The following is a 24,975-nucleotide window of genomic DNA, read 5'->3' on the forward strand; positions in this document are numbered from 1 at the left end:
GGATGGAGTACAATTCACCCACATTAGTGAGACAAAGATCAAAGATGATGTTTACCCTGTTGAGTACTACGGTTAGTTGTTCCAGCCATTTTTATTGGCAAAGTTTAGGAATCTCTAGATTTGCATGCTAGTTATGGCATATGTTTCCCAATCTACAACTGGATAGTTGAAGTTGCCCAAGAGTATGGTATTTGGATTAATGCGAAGTGACTCTAGTTCATTTAGGTAGGTGCTGTGTGACATTTCTGGGTCATACAGGACAATCTGTAGCTCACCAGGATATGGTAAGGGACATTGCTGATGTTAAGTTGGACTTGTGCAGCTTTTCTGAATGAGGATTGAGACACCTGCACCTTTCTTCCCTTCCTTTGTAGTATCTGGTCTAAATGTATTGAAGGTGTTTTAGTCCTGCAACAACAGAGTGCTCTCAACTGATTTGAACCATACATTGGTCATTACACATATGTCTATGTCCTCTAGGGTAAGGAGAGCTTGCAGAGAGTGTGTGATTTTTTTTGTTGTTGTTTTGTTTAGACTGCTAGCATTACTCAGTAGTTCATTTAGGTTTTCCTTAATTATTGAAATCAATTACCTTTTGCTTGCATTGATGTATCATCCTTGGAGAAGGGTGAATGCTGCTCAGTGGTAGATTCATACCTGCATGAGTCACATAGTCAGAGAACTCATAAAGTCTCTCTTCATATTGTCCAGGTATCCCTGCAATTTAACTTGATTACTTATGCTAGTTGCAACTGCCCCTTAGCTTAATGTCATTATCAAACTTCCTAATGCATATGCATTCATGATATGAAAAATATAACATAAATATTGCAAACAGTTTCAGTACCAGCACCATCTCCTATTGATTAGTCTTTGACAAAGAATCTGTAGCTCACATTCTACAATTTATCCCACTGAACTAGTTGCCTGTCATCTACAGAAAAAACATTCAGCTTACACATTGTACTCAGGATTTCTTTATGTGGTACTGAATCAAAAGTCTTAGCCAAATCAAGGTACAGTACATCAACTGAAAGATCATGATTTGTTGTGTCCCAGACCATCAGATATAAATTTCCGAAATTTGATAAACAAGAAAGTTCCATAGTAAATTCATGCTTATATATACCAAAATTTAACTTCAACCACCTTGTTATCGAGTGACATATAACATGTTTGAAATATTTGTTTGTGATGCAAGTCAGGCTAACTGGTTGACAGTTTTCTACCAATGCTAGATTACCTCCTTTGGTATGGGTTTGATAACAGCCTCCTTCTAGAATGTTGGATGAAACCTAGATCTAATGCTCTCTAGTATGTTGCTGAATAAGGCTGCTGAATAAGGCTTAATAGAAAGAGCCTTTAGCATCTCCACCAGTTGCTGTAGAAAAAATGTCCCAACAATAAATTTCTTGACATCCTTCTATAAGTATGAAATTCCTAGACACCTTGTAAATTTCTTGGCAAATATTTTGAGAGTTGATTAGAATATAAAACTTAAGGCTTCATTAGATTTATACTGATGCTTAATTTGTGATCGCCCTTATGTCCTCTCAAGCAATTAAGCAAGACATTTTTTGTTATTCATCATTTAACTAGTGAACATCAATTCATATTTAGTTTTAGCAGTTCATATTAATTTCCTTAAACTATCTTAAATTTATTGGTATCTTAGTTTGTTTCTTAGACTTGGGGCATCTTAAGTACTTTCCATTCATACTTACTTTTTATTCATCATCTACCTTATCCAGGTTTTTACTCCACCATAAACAGGTCTGCAGAGTTCAGTAGCACGTCACCTCATGATGTGGTATTCTTCTATGGTATTGTTACTTTCATTAAGTCTATTGTCCTTCCTTTAATGCAGTGTGAGATTTCAGCAGGAAATTGCTTTGAGTTTCATGTTTATACACATGACTTATCTAGAAGTTATGTAGTACATTACAGAACCAGAAATTTCTGTACTTTATCTTCCACCACGCTTTCCAGCCATCTGCTGAAAAACAAATAACGCCAAGCAAGGTATACTATGCAGCAATATATTTTATGCCCTAACAGAATTTTTAGTTTAGTAGGACCTCATGTGTAAGTATTCATATGTAAAGCAAAATATTTAAAATATTTCTTCCATCTAAAAGGGATACATAGATGTATTCAGATAGTGCATATGTTTTAGTAATTTAGAGTCATTGACTAAAATGTCAAGAGTTATTAATATACCCTTGTATTTACAAGCAGCCTTAATTCCTTATAATTCTGATTTCCTAGAAGTTTGGGGGGTGGGGTGTCATAGACGGTATAAAAAAGTTCTGGCATTGCTTCTCGGAGACTGAATATAGCATTTTGGTTTGAATAGCTAGCTTACTGTATTGAATTTTAGATCTTTTCCACTATTTGTATAACAGCTTCTGAACAACTCAATGGATTTAGCCATTCAATGGACATTTTTTACTACTGGCCTATAGCTATGCTTTCTCCTGTCTTTACAATTTTAGAAAAATTTGTACACAGTCAATTACTGGACTACCTACTCCAAAAAAACCTACTCAGCCCTACTCAGCACATCTTCCGCCCAAACCACACCACTTCTACTGCTCTAATTTCCTTTGTTCACTCAGTATCCCTTGGCAGTGACCAAAACAAACTCATTAACTTTCTATTTCTAGATCTCTCCAAAGCATTCAGTACTATATCTCACCACTTGCTCCTCTCCAAACTCTCCAACCTTAACCTCTCTGCTTCTACTGTCTCCTGGTTTTCAAGCTACCTCTCAAACAGACTGCAGTCAGTCAAGTGGCTCTCTGCTCATTTTCCCTTCCTCCCCATCACTACGGGAGTTCCTTAAGGGTTAAACCTTGGTCCATTACTATTTAATATTTTCACTAACAGCCTTCACACTTCCTGTCCTCAGTCTTCTCTCATTCAGTATGCTGACGACTCCACTATCATCTCTCTGTCTCTAACACTCTCTCTGACCAACACACCCTTACTCAAAACTCATTTAACTCAACAGAAAACTGGTTCTCTAACAATCAACTTACTCTTAATCCCAAAAAGACTACACTACTACTATTCTTACCAAAATCTCTCATCCCCTCTAAACCCACCTTTACTATAACTTCATTGAACAACATTGTTATCAACTTAGAAACACCAAACTGCTTGGGGCTATCATGTATGACCAACTCTAATTCGACCTACATGTCCACAGTTGCATTAAAAAAACTCAGCAAAAACTTGGACTACTTTATAGAAATCAAAAATTCCTTACAATGGAGTCCTGAATTACACTTGCCCATGGCTACCTTCTTCCAAGCCTCCTCTATGGGTCCCAAATCTTAATTAATATCTAGTCCCCTTTACTCGTCAAGGTGGAAACTACCTACAACAAAATCGCCAGGTTTGAAGCTAATCTACCCACTAACTCTCATCACTGTTAAATCCTCAATATATTGAACTGGACAGAGTTCCCTAGACAGCTTCTTTTTTCACAACTACTTGTCATTCACTCCATTCTCAATAAACCATCCTTCTACCCTAACATTTCCACTATCATTTCTTGAAATACTCCAGTCAGAAACCATAGGAGTGCTGACCAAAACCTCTTAGGGTCCTTCAAGGATTAGCAACTAACTAATGTCTGAGCTTCCTTCCATGAAAGAGGACATGCTTTTTCTGACAATGCTTCATTCTTGGTTTATCATCATGAGATGAAACTTTTTTGTTTTATCAATTCAGTGTAAGTTTATTTTTGCAGTCAATCAGTTTTTCTTATTTCAGTTTGGCAACAAGTTTTACTATTGCATTATTTTTGTTTTACTGATTCAACCAGTTTAATCCTTCTATGTTTAAATGAATGTTAGACTAGAAGGGAAGTTGTTTGATTGACAGAATGGATTGACCTATCATGTTCTCCGGACTTCATGTTTAACTGTAGCTACCAAACAGGTACCTCACAAATGGAGAATAGAAACAGTAATCCTCTGCACAAAGACAGGCCATCTACAGACCCAGGAAACTAAGAAAATCTGAGAATACACAGCAAACTGATAAAACAAAAAAGAAAAGAGAACCAGAACTAATACACCTCACTTTAAGAAACAAATTTAGCGCTTTCATTCAGGTACAGTGGACTTCATCAGAATAACATCAAGTCTGGAACACCCAGCTTTATAACTTTTAACAACCACATGAGTTAATTAATAAATTTATAGAAACATTTTTGATTTAATAACAAATTCACAACAAACACATCTTTAAAAGCATTTGACACATAACTGAAAAGCAAAATGGTAAAAGCACATTTTTTTTAACAGTTGGCCCCTTGATTAAAGCGGTTTCAAACTAATTATTAGCAGTGGAACAAAACTTATATAACAGACATTGCTTGTAATTTCAGTACACTGCTAATAGTGATCATATCATTTAGCCCTGCGAAAACAGTAGCATTACATTTCAGCTGCCACCTGAGTTCCTTGTATTCAAGAAATTCATCAGATGATCCACCCCTGGGTCCTAAATCGACATGGTCAATGGCAATGTACTTGAAAGAATGACAGGGATGGTTTTTTAATGTTTGCACAGGATATTCCTTTTATTCTTTCTGTGAACATCATCATATTGATATTGATAAATTCTACATCTTTTAGGTTTTCCAATCTAAAACCATTCACACATTTGGCACTTGGCAACATATATATTCCTTTTGCTGTCACAGTAATACTTATGGGTTAAGTTTGATTACACCAAAGGCTTAAAGGAAAAGGCAAAATGTTTCCAAAATATGTCTGCATTGTGAACAGTGGCCACACTTTACCATAACACCATTACACCGGGCCACATGGGGTCACTCATGGAGATTTTTGAAACAAATGTCCTTTTTATATACTATAACTGGTTTTCCCCCCACATTACTTAAATACTCCTGGTCATCCCCAAAAAGACTCCAGTTTTTACATGTAATTGTTCAAATATTGTCAAAGTGTAGGTAATATGGTAACACTAGTGCTTTCTGAAAATGATACTGGCTCTCATTTGTAATCGAGTCTCAGACCTTAGTTACATGTGGGCCACTATTTATAGTCCATAACAAAGGGGAAAATGCCCCTGCTGTCTTTTTCTCTCCACTTCTCTAAAACTGTTGTCCAGAAACAAATCGGGATACCCGTTTTTTCCCAACATCCCTCGTAGTTTATCACATTCCTCCTGGAAAGCAGTATTGTTGATTACTGTGCATGTCAACCGCAAACATTGCTCCTTCACCAGTGACTTTTTTTGGTGGAGGGGATGCCAGCTATTAAAATGTAATAAAGATGATAATCCCAGCGAAACAACAAAATTGCAAACACACCAAAGGTGAATGTAACAGGAAGGTGGGATGGGTGGGTTTTCTGTACAATGTAGACTAAATTTTTTTCAATGTTCTGCCCTTGATGATTGAAACATCCACATAGTTTACCCTGTCTAGTGGTACATCAATAGTAAACTTCGAAAAGTAGGTTGTATAATTCAAAAACTGAAAAAAAAAAAAAAAAAAAACGTTCTAACCTAGTTCTGGAGTCGGCCCAAAAATTATGATGTAGTCCAAAAATGACCATATAAGGACCAACATCCAGTAAATTCAGAGGTAAATACTAGGTTGTTTTCCCAGAGAGCTAACACTATATTAGCAAAGACCAGGTGACACTATCTCCATTGCTACACCACTCTTTTGTCTAAATAACTGTTTTTCAAATATAATAAAGCTGTTTTGCAATACAGCCTCCATGAGTGTTCTAAGGGTAAGTATTTAGGTATGGTCGTACTCAGAATTATTACACAAAAAGTCATAGAACCACTTGAGGCTTTCCTCATGAATAATAACTGGGAAAAGGTCTTGGATGTCAATTGTAACAAAGATCAAGTCATCCGTGTACAAATTATTAGACACTTTAGCAAGAAAATCCCATGAATCCTTATATAGGTATAGATGGTATAGATGGTTGTCAAGGACCCCCTTAGTCTGATGGTCAATGAAACCTAGCCAATGGAAATGTCTTAGATGCATTTACATGGACAATAAGATGCAAAGGGGGGGGGTCACTGATGCTTTTATGAATCTTGGGGATGCCAAAAATGTTGGCAGTCATAGGGTGGGGTACCTTGAGGAAAGCTATGCTCAGCTAAACTGATCTGCTCATGCAACAAAAGGTCATCTAGAGTCAAATCTATCCTTTTATAGGCAATATCACTGATAGAAGTTTCCTCATAGGTATGTATGTAATAGAACCAACATTTTGTTGATATAGTCATTGGTGCCAATAATCACCAAGCCCCCACCCTTGTCAGGTTTCATAACTCTGACCTGTTCATTGTTTATAATTTCTTTCAACAGCCTCCATTCAGTAGTACTTAAATTGGAAGGGTAATTCGTGGGGAGGGAGAGTAACCTCCTAATGTCATATTCACACATTCCTTCATAAATGTTAACCACTAGGTGCAATGGTGGATCAAACACAAAGGGTCTTTTGCATGCATTGGATGTACTAGCAGAAGTGCTGTTGTCATTATTAAAATAAAACCCTAAACTGAGCTTTCTAACAAAACATTTTATATTAACAAGAACATCCTGAATTTTGGCTGTCCTTGCTGGTGCATAGGTTAAACCCTTCTAAAACAGGTTTGCCCATAAGCATGTAACCTCCAAGTCACAGAGATTATAAATTTTAAAGTCACCATCACTGTTTAACACAATATTGCAAGTGTCTGTAGAAATATTTACCAAGAACTGACTGACCTATCACCTTCTCTGTGTGGAGTCTGCATGTCATCCCTCTGTTTGTGTGGATTTCCCCTGGGTGCTCTGGTTTCCTCCCACATTCCAAAGACATGCAGTAGGTGGGTTGGACACCCTAAACTGGCCATAGGTGTGAGTATGCATGTGCGTGTGCTGTGGAAGAACTACAATGGAAGGACTAGTCATCCAGTGGTGTAAACCTTGACTGCAGATGATTATCACTAGTGAAGTGATACCCCGACCCCATGTACAAAAATGGGGAAAAGGGTTTGTGGATGGATGGATATGGCAAGCAGTGTTTGCATTCTTATCAAAAAGCTGCTTATGTTTCAAGCTTAAACAATGCATTATGTAGTTATTGGTTCTGTTTATATAGTTCTAGTCGTGTATTGAATTTTGTTTTTCTGAAACTTTTGCACATAATAATGTCATTTCTGTCTGATAGAAAATGCATTGCATACATACCATATCTGTCTGAACATGTATGTGTGTGTGTGTGTGTGTGTGTGTGTGTGTGTGTGTGTGTGTGTGTGTGCATGTGTGTGTGTGTGTGTGTGTGTGTGTATGTGTGTGTGTGTGTGTGTGTGTTTGAGTGTGTGTGTGTGTGTGTGTGTGTGTGTGTGTGTGTGTGTGTGTGTGTGTGTATGAGTGAGTGTCTGTGTGTGTGCGTTGCGTCTGTGTGTGTGTGTGTGTGTGTGTGTGTGTGTGTGTGTGTGTGTGTGTGAGTGAATGTACAATCAGGTGTTTTGTATATGCATGTATCCCTCATAAATGTTTCTTCTTTCTCTTTAGTTGGACGATGCTCAAAGTAAAAGGCATGAAAAGATCACAGAAAAACACAAAGAAATTCTTCAGCAAATAATAGATGAAAAACCTAAGGTAGGATCAGGTCTTCCTGGACTATGTATTCAGAACAAATCACTTGCCAGTTAAGGAAGCAGTTTATGGCAATCGTTTGCTCCTGGTAGTTGTGCCTTTTAATACACTATCCATGCCATTCTTAATTTCCTGATATAAATAGTTTTAGTAAGTTACTGCTTGTAGATAAATGTTGGAACATAAAATCTGAATGAGTGACCTCAAGAGTTTTAGAGTATAAAGCCAGCAATTATTTTATATAGGAAAGTATTTTTTGCTGTTAAAGATGTACATTTGGCATGCATACAGAAGATCTTTCTTTGTGGTCAGATCATAGTTAACCCCTACATAGGGCACTTGCAGAAAAGAGCAAGAGTCACAATTTATGTTTTTCACATTGTCTCTTTATGTGCATGATTTTGTAAGATTTATGTATCTGAAATTCAACTTGAAATCATGCAATGGTTGGCTTTGTGCAAAGAAAGGACAACATTAATAAGAGTTCAGCTTTGGATGGATGCATTTCTTGTCACTTGTTGATTCGCTGACATAAATCAATTGATTTACCGCTTATTTAATGTATGTCTAATATTATGCTTAAGAATACTAAAGTATGGCAGTAATGCCCCAAAGTTTCCTTAATTTCAGAGCTGGTGTTTGTAGAAATATGAGACATGTGTTGGGGGGGGGGGTGTTGAAGGGGATCTGGCACCAATGCAATGGTGCTTTCAATATTTTTTTGTAATAATCTGTTGTTATTGGTCAGTGAACTGTGAGTTCAAACTCATTGAAGTCGAGTGTGCAGGATAAGGATTTTTGCTTGGTTTACATTTTTCATAGTTGGCTGTCCCTGGACCAAGTATGACTGGAAAAGTATGTTTGATAATTGTCTGTAACCTTTTTTCTTTAATTTTCTGTCATGTTTCCTTTAAGGCAGTTGTGATAGTTGCATTTAGATTGACAGGAAAGGGGGGAGGGTGATGATGATACATCTTATACAGTGATTGACCTGACTGCTATTAGTAGAATGAAGATGAGAATGCAGTCCATATTGGATGATTTTTTTTATTAAGGAAAGTAATTAATTTTGTTATGTATATGTATGTTTTGGTTGAGCAACCCTTGATTTCCATCATCCAAGTTCTCCTTAATGTGCATAAAACTAGTCCTAAACCACCCTTAAGACCAATTGTAGCAGGCCGCAATTAGAGTACTGAACCCTTCTCATTATATGTGGAGAAGCATTTACGTCTGGTGTTACATAAGAATGATAGGATTTTAAGGGTCTAAACAGTTCCTGAATGACCTTTTTGAATATTGACAGACTGTGAATTGTGATCTTAGATTTTTTGTAATGATGGATGTACAATCATTATTTACAGTAATACCCAATAGGTTTGGCCTTCAAAGTTTGAAGTTATATCTGACTGACTATAGTGAGTATAGTGAATCTTTGATTGAGTTACTTTGTCACTGTATGCAAATAGTACTTGAGAACAATATTTTTATGTTTGGTGGCACTTATTATTTACAGAAGGATGGCATAGTTATGGGCACTTCTAGTGCAATAGCTACTGTAATATGGTGATGGCTAAATGAGAGGAGGATCATCTCTGTAGGTCAACCTTGTTTCGATGTTTTGTTCCAGTTTATAGGCGTTTTGTTGATGATTTATTTTTTGTTTGGATGGATGATGTGAATGCTTTAAGTGAATTTCATGGTATACTGACCAGTTCTACACAGTTTCAAGTTCTCTATGAAATATTCTGATACAGGATGATTTTTTAGATCTGTTTATTCAGAAATTGGATGAAGGTTGTGTGAACACAGGGCTATACAGGAAACATTGTTATAAGAATACCTTACTGCATAGATGTAGTATGCACCCAACCTACATTTTCAGGAACATGGTATGAACCCAATGTAGTTGATGGAATTCTAGACACCATTTCCACTCTGAGGGACACTGTAGCAAAACCTTATTTCTCTAGAAATATTTCAAGAGGGAATGAAAGGCGATCTACCTCAGCACAGAAGGATTTTCTGTCAGTCCTCATGTTTTCTACCAAGGACATAGGAGAAATCACTGATGTAATTAGACATGATTGGGGAATTCTAACTGCTGATCCAAAGATAGGAAGGATCATAGGTGAGATTCCTTGCTTTACTTTTAAAAATAGGAAGAGTTTGAAAAGACTACTTTGCTACTCCAATTTTGGCCCATGTCATGTGGATAATGGGGTGCATGTAAACGAATCATGTGAGGAATGCAATTTTTGTCAGTATATTAACAATAGTGCTTTCTTTGTACATCCTGACACTGGATGGGGATTCACTTTTGAGGTTGGAGCAGATTGTAGAACATCATATGTTCTTTCCTTGTGTCATTGCCTACAAATCACAATGCAAACTCTTCTATGTAGGCAAGACTGACAAGATGTTTAAGGATAGAATAAGGGAACATGTATACAGTATATGTATAGGTGCAGTTAATAATGCTCTTTCCAAACATGTTAAGGAAACCAGTAAACAACATATGTTTACATTTTTGGTCATAGATTTGGTGAAACCTATCATGCGAGAGGGTAATATTAGGAATGTAACTGAAACCTTAGAGGTCAGATAGATTACTCGATTGAGGGCTGACCAGGGTAGAGGTCTAAATGAAAACGTTCCACTGAAACCTACATTAAAAGGATGTGGGTCGAGGAAAGGAGGTGCGGTTCCATTCTTTCCCTTCCCCCCTCCCCCCTTTTCCTTTTTTCTTTATTGTAGCTAAGTAATTATATTTTGCTTTGATTTTTACTATTTTTTATTTTTTATATTTTTATTCTTGATATGTGTGTTTAGATAATTCACATTAGTTCTCTAATGGTGTATTAGGAATAGTTGTTTTTGATGAAGCACCCTTTATCTAATCTGATAGGTTAATTAGGTTTTATCAAATGTATAAATTGATTGGGTTTAGCAGTCAGGTTTATGGTCTGAAGAAGCAAATGTGAAAGTGCTTACCATATATGCTTTATGCATTTTAATTTATGTTTTATTAACGTTTTCATTTTATTTTATGCTCCTCTGGTTCATGATTTATTCTGTTGTTTTTGCATATTGTATATTAAAGTTTACAGATGACTGCAAAGTAGAGATTGTTGTAAAGCCACCCTATGACATCCTAACTCATCCTTCAGAATGAACTCTTCCAAGCAAACACTTGCACTTCTAAAAGTTCAGTCAAACTAAATGCTGAAGAGTGATGTATAGTCCCTTTTGTTTGACAACCCCTTTCCACATAATACTGTATATACATCACACTGCTAAAAAGCAGGTTCATAGGTTCATATGAGGTTACTATACTAGAGGGCCTAGAGCCCTTACAAGTCTAGCCATGTTGATCCTGAGTTGCCTCAATTGTCCTTTGTTAGATTGATGTAATTTATAGAGTGAGTCTATGATAAACACCAGCTACCCCTCTCCATGAGGGACATGGGTGACACCCCCAGGGTGAAATTTTGGTCTCACATTCATTTGTCCAGGTTGTGCTTGAATAGGGTCAGTGAGAAGCTTTACTTCACATTAATTGGAAGTCTATTCCAGAGTAGCAGCAGTCTCTAGGAGATATGTGTTTCTCTACAGCATTTTCTGTTAATGTCACACATTAGGTTAAGATCCCTAAAGAGAGTGACTCTTGTGTCATTTGACTTGTGGATGTGCAGCATATCCATAAAGGCAGAGTAATAGACTTTGCTGTAGGGCAGGCACAAGTCGCTTCTCAGCAGCCTATATGATGCACAGTACAGTGACAGGGCTTTCAGTCTATCCATGTAGGTCATGGTTTGGAGGCCCTGTATTTTCTTAGTGAGAAACCACTGTGGTCTGTCCAGCTGCTCCAGGTGTCTGGTGAGGTACACGCAGAATGGAGCATTGTACTCTGTTAATGGTCTGATGAGGGTTGGTGGAGTTGTACCATCCTTAGATGCTTTTATTTATGAGATGAGCAATGTAGAAGGCTTTCCTTACCACTGTGAAAACATGGCAGTCGAAGTTCAGATTGCTGAGTTTGAACTTGGAGGGGGGGTTTGCTCTTAATATTATAATTAGCAGGGAATTCTGCTTTGCCAAAGGGGATAATAATGCAATTTTTTGCATTTAGTTTTAGACCGTGGCTTTGTCACCAGTCATTTGTCTGCGTTAAACCTTCCGGTGATATGTTAACATTATTGGGGGACTCAATGATTGCACCCAATTTGCAACCATCATTGAACTTGGTTATCCAAAGGCAGTCTTCTTCAACCTGGACTTCCAAGAAATAGATTCCAAACAGTAAAGAGACCAGCACAAGTCCTCTTGGTATGCTACTGGTGACAGCTCTACTAGTTGAGGTGGAGTCACCAATGTTGACAGTATGTGTTCTGTTGGTGAGCCAATTGGATACCCAGCTAGTGACATGAGGATTAATCCACAGCTGGGAGAGTTTATCAGTGATACCCGAGTGAGGGAGAAATAAAGGGTAGCTGTCCTGTATGGCGAATGAGCCCTTATGCTTGGCAATATTAACACCATGCTCTAACCAATGAGCTAACCAGCCACTGATTTAGTCAGAGATCTAGGTACTTGAGTTGATAGTTCTCTCTCTTTTGATCATGTGACAAGAGGCATCAGGATATCCCTTTATGTAGCCAAACTAATTGCCAAAGGAATACAATGACAGTCTAAATAGGTTATCCCTCCTTTATATTCAGCATTGATCAGGCCAATTATTGACTCTGACACTCCCATTGAGATATGTTTTATTAAATATATTAAATGATTAGAAAGGTTCAAATGGTTTCTAGTCAAAAAAGTCACAGGCCTGGGCTATAAAGAAAGAATGAGACCTCCATCCTTTTATTCACATCTACAGACGTTTGGGAGATCTCAGTCTTTCTTACCATGCCTTTAGAGACCGCATTATCCTCCAAAAATACTAGAACTGGGAACCAAAATCTTCACCAGTAGATAAATAAAAGAGAGTGGAGGGGCTAGCTTATAGTCCAGCATTTCCAAACCTCTGGAATAATCTTGTCCTGCTGCATGTTAGAGTGACTCACTATCTTCATTTAAACATAACCTTAATGACTGAATAAGCAATCAAAAATTTACATTAGGATTGACAGGTATGTCCCTACTGGAGAAAAGTGGTGTATCCTAAGGGAGAGTACTGGAAAGGCATGAATTGGGACTCAGCATTGTTGTAAAATATATGACTCAATATGGCAGTAACTGAAACTGCTAAGAGTTATACTTTGACTGATGATTGTACCAGCTCATAATGTTGTATGCTGTGACAATGTGAGGTATTGCCATCTGTGCCATGGAGAATAGTGCAGTGTATGTGTAACATACACCAGCATAGTTAGCTAGAGTTTTGTAAATAATTGTATGTCATTTGACCATCACACTGACTTGTACAGATTATTTTGTTAAAAATCTATCAACTGTGTTATTATAACTGATTAAATGTTTATATTTAAACAAAGAATTCTGGAAGGGAAGAGTAGAGGTTTTTGAAATTGTCCTATAATTTTCAAATAGTGCAACAATCTTAGTAAAACTCTGAATGAGTATTCTACCAGAGTCAGGTGATCAAATGTGATGTCATTCTATAACCAGCACTGATAGGATGGAACTGACATAACAGCTTGTTTTGCTTTGTTTTATTTTATTTTATTTGGAACCTGATATAAAAATATAAGACAATTATCACAGTTAAGTTCAGTTGAGTTCTGTTCAGTTAGTTGAAAGCTCATCACATTGCCTTGTGGAAGTGAACATCTCAGCATTGTATCTTGCCTTGCTGTATTAATTAAGTTAGCTAAAGAGCTGTAATTGTTTGGACAGTCAGTAAATACAGTGAGATTAGTTTAGTAGTGTTTTTCTGCATCTGTTTGAATGTATCCAACTCTGTTATTTTTTATTTCTCCTGTGACTGAAACTCTGATGTTTATTATACTTTGATATTTAGCATTCTCGTGTTTTCTATTTTATTATTTATTATTAAATATTTATACCTTTCATTGTGGTTGGTCTTTTAGAGAATAACTTTAATGTCTTGTGACTACCTCTGCTTACTTTAGTAATGTCTTGGCTGCTCCGAAAAACCTGGCTGCTTTGGTTACACTCTGCCATTTATGTTAGTATTAATTTTACTCTGTATAATTGGATACACTTGTAACAGCATGAAAGTGGTTGACTGGTGGCAGTGAGGTTACCTTATAGTCTGGGCAGAAGGGGTTGGCTAGTAAATCTGTTCCAGCCTTTCCCAGGTGTGTGTGTGTGTGTGTGTGTGTGTGTGTGTGTGTGTGTGTGTGTGTGTGAGAATCAAATTCGCCAGTGTGGGTATGTCAGCTACTTGAAACAGTGGACCATGTTCTCTCTGTGCTCGGGGGGTGGGGGTTGTGTTTATTTAATACAGAGAGCTGCATTTGAAAATACTGTGTAAATTCATTCCTGTTTATAGTGACCATCTGTCACTGGTGCCAGTGGTGAGGCTTGAGGCTGTTTGATTACTGTCCAGTGTTACCAATGTTAAAGAAAGACTGTCACATATATATTTAATTGCAGTGCATTGATACTTTTTCAGTACATTTTATGCACTCTATACATTAATGTGATTTTGTTTGTCTCACCTATAAAGTCCTAGGTCATGCCTAACATGGATCTTTGGACCAGAGTGGTTGCCTTGTTAAAAAAAAAAAAAAAACTTAAAATATAATAAAAATAAACTAAATGCATGCAGGTTATCCATGACTATTAAGTTTCTGCCTTGGAGCATGTCTTTATGTTGCAGTCCTTGACTTAGCTAATTCAACTACCACTTTTTCTTCTCTCTCTCTCTCTCTCTCTCTCTCTCTTTCTGTCTCTGTTTCCCTTGTAAAATAGGCATGTCCTTTGGTCTGTGTTTAGTATAGATTCTTGATCAGACTCTGATCTTTTTGTTAGCAGTTTCTCATTTTCCTGCATTTTGTCTCACAGACATTTTTCTCCAGAATACATTCAATGCACTGAATAGGTTTTTGACTTATGCCTGCGTATACGAATAACAAATGTTCGTTTTCAAGTGGTCTGCTACAACCGATATTTTGCCCTGAAATTCCCACTAGAAACTGAGATATGGCAAGTATTCTTTCATCAAAGGTCTGGTTGAGAAGGTTGAGAACAGATGGTTAGAATGACCAATGTCTGCTCTGCCATTACACAATAGCAAGGAAAAATATTACAGTGATAACTGCAAAGCTAAATGGATGTCAGGTGGCTGTTGTTGAAAATTTAGGAGTGCCTTAAGGACTGATTTTGAGGACATCTGCAGTGTAGCATCCATTCTAATGCAGCCCATTGCAAGTGCCTGCAACAAAACTGTTAAGGATCATTGCATATGGTGGCCAGTAAGTAAATACATCACTTTCCTATAAGACATAAAATTGAATCAGTCTTTTGACTTGATGCTCCAATGTATTAATAAGGGAATGCAGACTAAGAGAAATGGTGTCTTTAGTCATGGAGAGTAGAACTTTAAAGAAAAGTAGGTTATGTTATAAGATAAGAGCATTGCAAGAGTGCTTTCTGTATATGAAAAGGCTTACGTTGATAATAAATGTGATATTTGTGAATCTTGATCCCTCAAACCATTTGGATCCCCCTGCAATTGTGTCATCTCCTGTGGAGATCCATACAAAGACCCATACATCTGAGGCCCTCTAGAACCATCTTATGCATCTAGCAAGTCTTATCTAGAACTTCAGTATTTGTGCCTAACTACATGATTATTTCAGTTCCAATAATGACCTGAATTTCTATACACTTACCTAGGGTAGTCCAAATCCTCACTTTTTTTCCAGAGGCCTAATACTAGCAAAATATACAAACGTAAGTGGATTCATTTTTTTCTATTTAAGCTACATTCAAAGATGTGGACCACTTTATAGCTCCAGTGTATGAAATTATAGGTTATTTTTTTCATATTTATGATACAGAGATATGATACTCTTTCATACGTTCAACCTTACTGCCATATCCAATTTATATCACTGCTCCAGACCTTTACCTCTGGCTTAGGTAAATGCTACAAAGTTTTCTTGGGATGCACTTTTCAGAGCTGATGTCCTATCAACAATATCAATCTTCAGCAGGATCTGTATTTCATTTTAGAGAGTTTAGATGTTCTCCTTTAACACTCTGCTGCTAAAGCCGATCCGAAGGATCATTCCTTGTGTCCATTACATGTCTGAAATAAAGCCCTTATGTATACAATCTCTATAGCTGGTATTCCGAAAGGACAGCATCATTCAAACTAATCCTTCATATATGCAGGGATAGCCACTAAAGAAGACCTTAATCATTTTTTTGCTTGTATTTTTTCCAACTCAAAAAAGAGGTCAATGTCTTTTACACAGCATGGATGGTCACAGGTAGTTCAGATTTTATATGGGAATAACAAAATGAATCATGAATAATTTGCAGCATTTCATCTAATTTTTGCATAAAATGCTTTTTTAGACTTACACAAGTTACATTGTTCAAATGATTTATTAAGTATTACCAAGTTCTGTTACAAAAATGTAATAAAATGCAGCTTTCTCAGCCTGCAGCACATTCAGGCAGAGCAGTTAAGGCATTTATCGGGAGTGCATATTCAGATGAAATTTACATTGCTGCTATGTGGGTTTCATTGGAAAAATATACAAGATGCTATAAGCTGGATGTGACCTACAAGTCTACACCTTCCCTGGGAGGTACAGTGACCAGCAGCAGTTTTATTAAAGCAGCCTTGAAAGATAACTTCTGACATTGTCCTTTTGGTTCATGTTATCCTCCTCACAGGTACAAAACGGATGTACTTGTCATAGTGATAGATCCAATTGAGCAGGTACTCCTCAGCAGTATATATGCCTTCTCCCCTTATGGTAAAACTGTTCCGCAGCATCTTTGGTGGCTTTTCTTTCTGTGTTACATTTACAAGTGGCATTCCTGGGATCTGGAGGCAAGATCATTTGGCAGAACATTGTGGATAAATTGGAGTGTCTAGTACCCGGAAAAGGTTTAGATGTGAAGCTGAATGAAAACCTGTAGTATAGGTCCTATTTGTTGGTGAAGATAGGCCTCTGTCATTATAGTAAGAATGACTTTCATATAGCCATTTTTGGTTGAGGAGTGTGTGCACACAGCTCACACATGGAGTGCTTTCAGAGTTGAAAGAATTGATAAAAAATTATTTTCACCCTTAGTGACTTCTCAGTGCACTTACAGGATGGTATCTTAAATTGTGTTGATTCTACACACATTCCTACTTTATCAAGTAGTACCTGGATATTTAATATTTTATTTGTAGAACTGTCATTTTATTTGTTTAAATTAATGGCTGAATTATTGTATATATTTATGAAATGAGTCTTAGAGTCTGTTTTCGAGGTACAGCTGGCTCTGGTGGTTGCAAGTTTTTAGCTGATAGTTATGTTTATTATCTTTTCCTCAACATCTTATGATGAAATAAAAAAAATATTTTTTTTCCAGTATTTTGGTTTGACAGTAATGATACTTTAAGTTTATATATGTTAGGTGATGTTGCAAACTTTGTTAGTTCATGGGCAGATAAAACTGTTGAAACAGTATTCAGTAATTTATTTAGACTTACTGACTATGGTTCACTAAATATTGGATACATTGTTGCACGTTAGGTACTCTAAAGTAATACTGAACCAGAATGCAACAGAACATTAATTATCCAAATAGTCAGAAACAAATGTAATATGTATTTCCTATGTTCCTTTTAATCCTGTATCTTCCACAGAGCAAACTATAGTAATCAGTTTATAGAGAATTATAGTTTTGCAGCATATTCACATTCTTTTCGTAGTCTGGTAATTTGAAAACCATTCACATAATTTCATCTTATCAACATTTATTTTGCCACCACTGTACAACCAAGGTTTGCTTACCAAAGATTGTTTTGCCTTGTGGTAAGTAAAACAATTGCTACGGAGATTAAATAACAGTTAAAACTGTGTAGTATATTTACACAAATTTTTACTCCAATGTTACTAGATTTTCAAGCCAATGCCATCTGCAGTGCAAATCATTTAATAGGATTTGATTGCAATACCAACATTTAGAGTTATATTTGGGGTGCAGTCAGTGAAATCTGGAAAGCACAAAGTGTAAGGTTAAAAGGGAGATTTGTCTACACCATATATTCTTTAATGAAATCAGTAAATATTTATTTGATTTCACTAATTCACATAATACCAAACATCTGTTTCAATAATGCGTTCCTGTTTCCTTAATATAAATTACATGTTATTCGTCTTTTAACTCTATAGAAGTATTTGCTACATTCTTGCTAACAGTTGCTTAGCACTAGCCAGTCAATGTTTACATCTCATGATCCTTTCTTACAGATTCCTACTTGGATAAATCAGATATATTAGATGTTTATGTCATAGGCACTCATGCCAATGCATTCTTAAATCAAATCTCCTGAAAATAACCATACTAACTGTCTTGTGTAATGCTTCTTTAAGATGGTCCGTGTTCAATGGTAAATAGCATGTCAGTAGGTCTACTCATGGTAAATTACAAAGTGCGGTTTCTTTATTTGGTTATTTAGTCAGCAGTTCCTTGTACATATTAAGGTATACACAGGTCATTGGAGTGCTATTAGCTTCTGTTTGGCTCAAATGTCTGCAGCAGTAAATAGGCCAACATGTTAAGAGAATGGCTCTTAAATATTTCCTCCTGTGGTTTTGTCTTTAAGAAGAATAAAAACAAGGCAGCTACAGAGATTCTAAAAAGTAATGCACTTGAAATAGTCCAATTTCTTTGAAAAATTATGATATTATGCACTACATAATGAATCTGACAACATTTTTAACAGTATTATAAAATGGATATTTGTGGAAACATTGGGGTTTATGTGAAATACAGCTGTAAGGTCATTTGTCAATGTAGTCATTCTTTCTGTGCAGAATGTTGACCGGTATAGCAGACCTTTTTGTCTCATAAAGTATGTACTGTGCTCTCAGGAAATAAAACATTCACTGACACTGATGGAGGAGTGTCATAAAAAGATGGAAAAACCCTTCCCTTCAGTTATTTTTTACCAGTTCAAGGAGAAAGAGCTTGACTACACCTATGCACTCAAATATTAAATTTTCCAAGCATTTTGTTTCTTTGCTTTTAGTGACAAAAATTATTTTCTCTATCTTCTGTCTGTATTTTGTTGGAGTTTTCATATGAAGTCAGTCTGTGTATGCTCTATTTTTTCATACATAATCTAGTGTAGGCAGTAGATAATGCCATTGGATTCATTTTCTTTCTGCCCTTATTGCCTGGGGTCTTGGTCATTGCTAAGAAATTGCCTGTTATGTTTTAATTTGTATCTGTGTGCATTGTGAGCGCTTGGCAGAAAAAAGCAGACACTTTCACAATGGCCTCTTCTTTATTAGCAATGCAAATGAAATGAACTGTTTTCTTTTTCTTCACAGAGACATCAAGGGTACCACAAGAAATACTGTTGTAGGGATCAAAAGAAGAGGAAACATAGATCTCATTCACTAGGGTATGGGAACATAGGAACATAGAAATAACAGTAGGTAAGCAATCACTCAAGGCATTTGATGCTTAGACACATAACACCCTCAAGCAGATGAAGCCTGCATTTCTTTCACCTCCTGTGAAGCAATCAGTATTGCTTAACTCCCAAATCAAGCAGGCCATACATTATAATTCTGGTGTAAATTTATGTCTACCCATCCAGCCATCAAGATTAGCCATAAAGGTAGAAAAAGTATACTGTTTGACAACAAACTTATTCCTTAGACTAGGGATTCACTGTGTTAGGAACCTATCCCTCCCTCTAGACTTGTTTATATTTAAGTATAGGTTGAGGTCTCTGGTGCTGGTATTTGTAGATGCACTTGCTTTGCAAAGTATTAGAAGGTCGAATAGGAATGGATCATTTGTACCTTGAAAGTTACACTCATAGTATTTAAGTTCTTTGCTTTCTTGATTAGAAATCTTTCAGATTATTCCAGCAGAGCAATATGCTTGCATTTGTACTTACCAAAGAGGGCATTGTATTTAATGATTGGTCTGATAATGGAAGAATATGAGGGGGAAGGGGTCAGTGCATGACATCTTTGGCTCTTCAAGATATTCCCTGGTAATTAATTCAGCCAGAAAGAAGGATTTTTTGACTGTGGTAGAATTGTGATGATTGAATGACAGAAAGAGAAAGAGAGGGAGAAAGATATCCCAATAATTCTTGCGGTCTCTGTCTTGATCTTCTCTGTCAGAAGAGGAGCTCTATTTGTAACATATGAAGGTAAAGTAGCTTTTTTCTGCCAAATACTACTGTGTTGCACTTCCTTGCAATTGGCATTAGACCCGTTTTCTGTACATCAGGTATGTACACATTCTAACCCTTCTTAAAATTGTTTAGTATCAGTGGATATCAGGAAACTTGTTCAGCCACACTAATGGATATTGGCTTGAATGTCTGTTAAATAAATGCCAAACAGGACAGGCCTAGCACTTATTCCTGTGACACACTAATGTTTACAATTTTGAATTCAGAGAGGGTACCAGCACCTTTTACAACCTGAGATCTTGTTGAAAATCAGTTAGAAATCTGGGAAAACACATATAGGTTTACATTAAATTTATCAAATTTTTCAGTAATTCCGGTGTTGTTAAGCAGTGTCCAACAGGTGGCCACTGTACTCAGCCAAGGTAACCTGTTCAAAGAAGCTAGATTTAGGAGGGAGATGAGTTGCCTATGTCTGCATAAATAAGTTTGGCTACAATATTTTCCATGGCTTTGCATACAAGGCTTGTTACTCTAATAAGCCTATAATTATGCATTAATAATAGGCCTGTAGAGGGGCTACCCTTGTATAGGGGAGTCAGTATGGCTATTCTCCAGGTAATGAGCACAAACTCAGTAAAAAGATGAGTTTAAACACTTTAAGTAGAGGGACAAATAAGGCATACTAGGCGCTCATAAGAATCCAACCTGGTGTGTGGTGTGGTCCCATGGTTGTACTATTTTTAGCCTTTGCAAGGATTCTAATGCTTGTTTCAAGGTGAGTTTACAGGTTCTTAGCTGTGTATTAGGCTAACAACCACAATGACCTTTTTAAGCATAGCCATGCATCCAAAATCTCTGACTCTTGATAAGTATAAGCAGAGGCATGGGAGATGAAACATTTACTAGCAGGAGCCTGGGACATGAGCCATTTACAGGCTGCCTATATCCATTAGAGACATAAGTATCAAACCAGGGATGAATTTCCTGTTCCCCATCCAATTGTCCAATTTCATTTGAAGTTAGCTTTAGAGGAACTCTGGTTCACATGGATGGGGAGCCCGCTCCAGACAAGGTATAGTCTCTATGATACATACATATCCCTCCAGCAGGTCCTATTTATATCACAAGCAAGGTTTAAGACTTTAAAATGGGTAATTCTGGTGCAGTTTGTTTTGCAGATATGCAGGAGGTCAGTCAGGCTGGGGTCTGACAATGCCTTGTATGCCAAGCATAGATCTCCTCTCAACAGCTTGTAAAAGACAGAATACAGGGATAGGGCCATGAGGTGGTCTGCACAGGACAGTTAAAGTTGGTCCTGCTGGACAGAACGAATGTATGCATGTATATTAGGTTGTATTGTTGTAACTGAGCAAATGTGGACGTTTCTCAGAGAAGCTTGGAAGTGTGGAAAGTTTGAAATTGTGTTATAGCTTTCAGATGCTGCCACAGATCTTTTCAAAGCTCTCTGTGTGTATTGTACCAGAGTCACATGACAGAGGTGATGTCATCCTGTAACCCGCATCTGGATTCTTTGGAACTCTCTCACCAGTACTTTGTAACCTGACAGGATGGATTTCTGACAGGATATATACCTCACACATCCACACAGACAAAGACAGACATCATCTGGCTTTTCCCATTGTCAGACACTCTGCACACATCAGCTTGCCTTGCTATAGTAAGTAGTCAGGGACCACAGTAATTCTTTAGTTAGTAAGGGACATTTAGTGAGAATAATTTAGTATTGTTTTCTGCATCTGTGAGAAACTATTCAACTGTATTATTTTTTTATATGTCTCTTGTCAAGACTTTGTTGTTTATTGTATTCAGTATTCAACTGTTTTCTGTTTTATTATTTATCATTAAATATTTTAATACCTTTCATTGTGGCTGGTCCTTTAGAGAATACCTTTAACATCTTGATGGTATTTTAGTGACACTGTGGCTGCTCTTGAAAGCCTTGCTGCTTTGGTTACACCTTTTGTTACCTTTTGTAATAGTATTAATTTTACACAGTAATATTAGGCACCCTTTGTAAGAGCCTTATTGTAGCTGACTGGTGACAGTGTGATTACTTCAAAGTCTGGGCAGAAAGGGGCAAAGCTTGTAAATCTGTGCCAGCTTTTCCCAGGTTTATATGTGTGTGTGAAACTCAAATATCCAAGTGTGTGTGTGTGTGTGTGTGTGTGTGTGTGTGTGTGTGTGTGTGTGTGTGTGTGTGTGTGTGTGTGTGTCAGCTACTGGGAACAGGGACACAGTGCTCCAAAGTGGTCAGCGTGGAGTTTTGTGTGGGCCTGGAGAGAGAGAGAGAGAGAAAGAGAGTCCAGCCCCAGGTATGGAGCATACTCCCTCTGTGCTCTTAGGGGAAATTGTGCTTGGTACTTGGGAGCTGCATCTAAAAATACTGTGTGAATCCATCTTTGCTGTTATTGACCGTTTCTCACCATAGTCAGTGGTAAGGATTGAGTCTCCTTGATTGCTGACCTGGAGTAGGGACTTGTCACAGCATGTATGTCTGAATTCAGTGTTTGAAACCATATTTTCCTCAAATGTTGCAGTTTGGATATGTCAGTAAGCAATAGTATATAACTGCTACTTGATCTGTATGTGACCCAGGTTATTATTGTTCTTTATATCAAGCTTGCAGTGCTAATACTGGGAGTGGTGAGTCAGTTTTGTGTGCTTGCTAACAAGGATTGCTTTGTTCTGAGTACTGGTAATCCATCCATCCTCAACCCCTTTTCTCATTTTGCACATGGGGTCAGGGTGTCACAACAGCAGTGACAATCATTTTGAGCCAAGGTTTACACTGCTTGGTGACTAGCCCTACCACAGTAGCTCATTTGTACCATCCACTCACACACACACTCTCACCTACAACCAGTTTAGAGTGTCCAATTCACCTACTTCATATATTTGGAATTTGGGAGGAAAGTGGAGCACCTGGAGAAAACCCATGTGATTGCAGGGAGAACATGCAGACTCCACAAAGAAAGCACCCCAGCCAAGAATTGAACCGGAGAACCTCTTGCTGTGAGGTGGCAACACTAACCGCTACACCATCGCAGCCACCCCTTCTGATACTGGTAATCTCACTCAGGAAATAATATATTAATATGTGTGTGTGTGTGTGTGTGTGTGTGTGTGTGTGTGTGTGTGTGTGTGTGTGTGTGTGTGTGTATGTTTGTATGTGTGTGTGTATGTGTGCATGTGTGTGTTTATTTATGGGGGATGGTTAGGAACATAGTGATGTAGTGAGTAGCATTGTTGCCTCACAGCAGGAGGTTCTATGATTTGGTTCTTGGCTGGAGTGCTTTCAGTGTGCAGTTTGCATGTCATCCCTTGTTCACATGAATTTTCTTTGCATACTCCAGCTTCATTTCAAATTCCAAAGATGTGTTGAATTGATTGTTGACTCTAAATTGTCTATTGATTTGTGTGTGTGTGTGTGTGTGTGTGTGTGTGTGTGTGTGTGTGTGTGTGTGTGTGTGTCTGTCTGTCTGCCTGCCTGCTTACTGAGGGTGTATTCAGCTGCTACATATGTTTAGAAGAACAGCCAGCAGTCAGATGTCTGTGGTTTAAGAGAGTCATGCTTCCTTGCAGAACTATACAACAAATGGGGACTGAAGCAGAAATTTGTTTGATATACTGTTATTAACCACAGTATCATGCCTGAAACCACCTACAAACAACACAGCATTTCATTTTGTTAGAACAGACAAATCCTAAACTGTAATCTTGCCAAATGATCCAAAAGTATTTTCTGTTTCACATAACCTGCTGCCCAACACAACATCCCAATGCAACCTCCACATTATCTATCACTTGCAACATTCAAACAAAAAATCTCCCTGAAATACAACAGACTAATCATCACCTTCATAAAATATATGTCTACTACACTTTCTAAACTTGCTCTTAGTGATGTCCTATCATCTCCAACTCCACACCCATTAACCAGCCTAAAAACTGCACTATCCCACAACTAACAGCCAATAGAAAGGCAACTGATCTCCTTCTCCTAAATCTAAATATCAGAAGTATAACCAATATAACCCATGACCTCCACCCCAACATAGCCTTATACTTCCCTGATATACTCATCTTGACTGAAACCTGGCTCAAACCTCACATTAGCAGTGAGGAAATACTTCCAGCAGGCTATGACATACTTCATGTGCATAGGCTATCCAAGAAAGGGGGTGGTGTAGCTCTTATGTTTAAACACTACCTAAACATTCAGATCCTTAACATATCAGCCTCACAAATTGGCAACGAAGAAATCCTATATGCCAACCTCAAACTAAACCCAAACAAAAGAATAAACATCATAGGATGCTACTTCCCATCTGGTCTTACACCCCTCCACTAGAAAACCTCCTCAGTTGGGCTAAACATCACCTTCCCCAAGAAACCACAATTCTAGGCAATTTTAATATCAATTGGCTATCCTGCAGCAACAACCATCCAGCCCATCACCTAAACCTTCACGGTTTCTCCCAACTTATCCAGTCACCCACCCGGATAAATAAAAACTCTTAACAAACATTCTACTCTTGATTGGTTACTAGTCTATATAACCCCTCAATCATATTTAGCTGGCTGCCTATCTGACAGCCTCAGTGACCACACCCCAACATTCCAACTAAAACTCCACCAATACTGTACTAAACCCGTCATTTATCGGCAAATATGTAACAAGGTAAAGGTTAACCCGCTCACATTTTTCTCATCCCTTAAAAATTGTAACTGGACCTCTCTAAAATACCTCAGTCTAGATGATGCAGTTCAGTTCTTCAATAGCACCTTCCTTAGTATCTTAAATACTCATGCCCCCATAAGAAATACCAGAGTCAAAAACCAACACTCCTAATGGCTACAGAAATCCACAATGTCAATAATGAAAATTACAAACAGATCCTGGGATAACGGGCTCATAACTAAAACCCCCTCTGCTAGAAACAAATTCCTCAAATTGCGCAACAGAGTCAAAAAATTAATA

General features: G+C 37.5%; 1 protein-coding gene across 1 annotated transcript in view; it reads left to right on the top strand.

The window, feature by feature from the left end:
* The window catches only part of PLCB1 (phospholipase C beta 1), a 4,354,095-nt gene that overhangs the window by 3,993,330 nt on the left and 335,790 nt on the right, over window positions 1-24,975 (top strand). The window contains exon 31 of the mRNA XM_044056572.1: window positions 7,568-7,654. Coding sequence (XP_043912507.1) covers window positions 7,568-7,654 — 87 coding nt within the window. The remainder of the gene's footprint in view (window positions 1-7,567; window positions 7,655-24,975) is intronic.

This window comes from Protopterus annectens, chromosome 1.part2 (genome assembly GCF_019279795.1).
Source record: "Protopterus annectens isolate FY-2018-M chromosome 1.part2, PAN1.0, whole genome shotgun sequence".
NCBI classification, from domain to species: Eukaryota; Metazoa; Chordata; order Ceratodontiformes; family Protopteridae; genus Protopterus; species Protopterus annectens.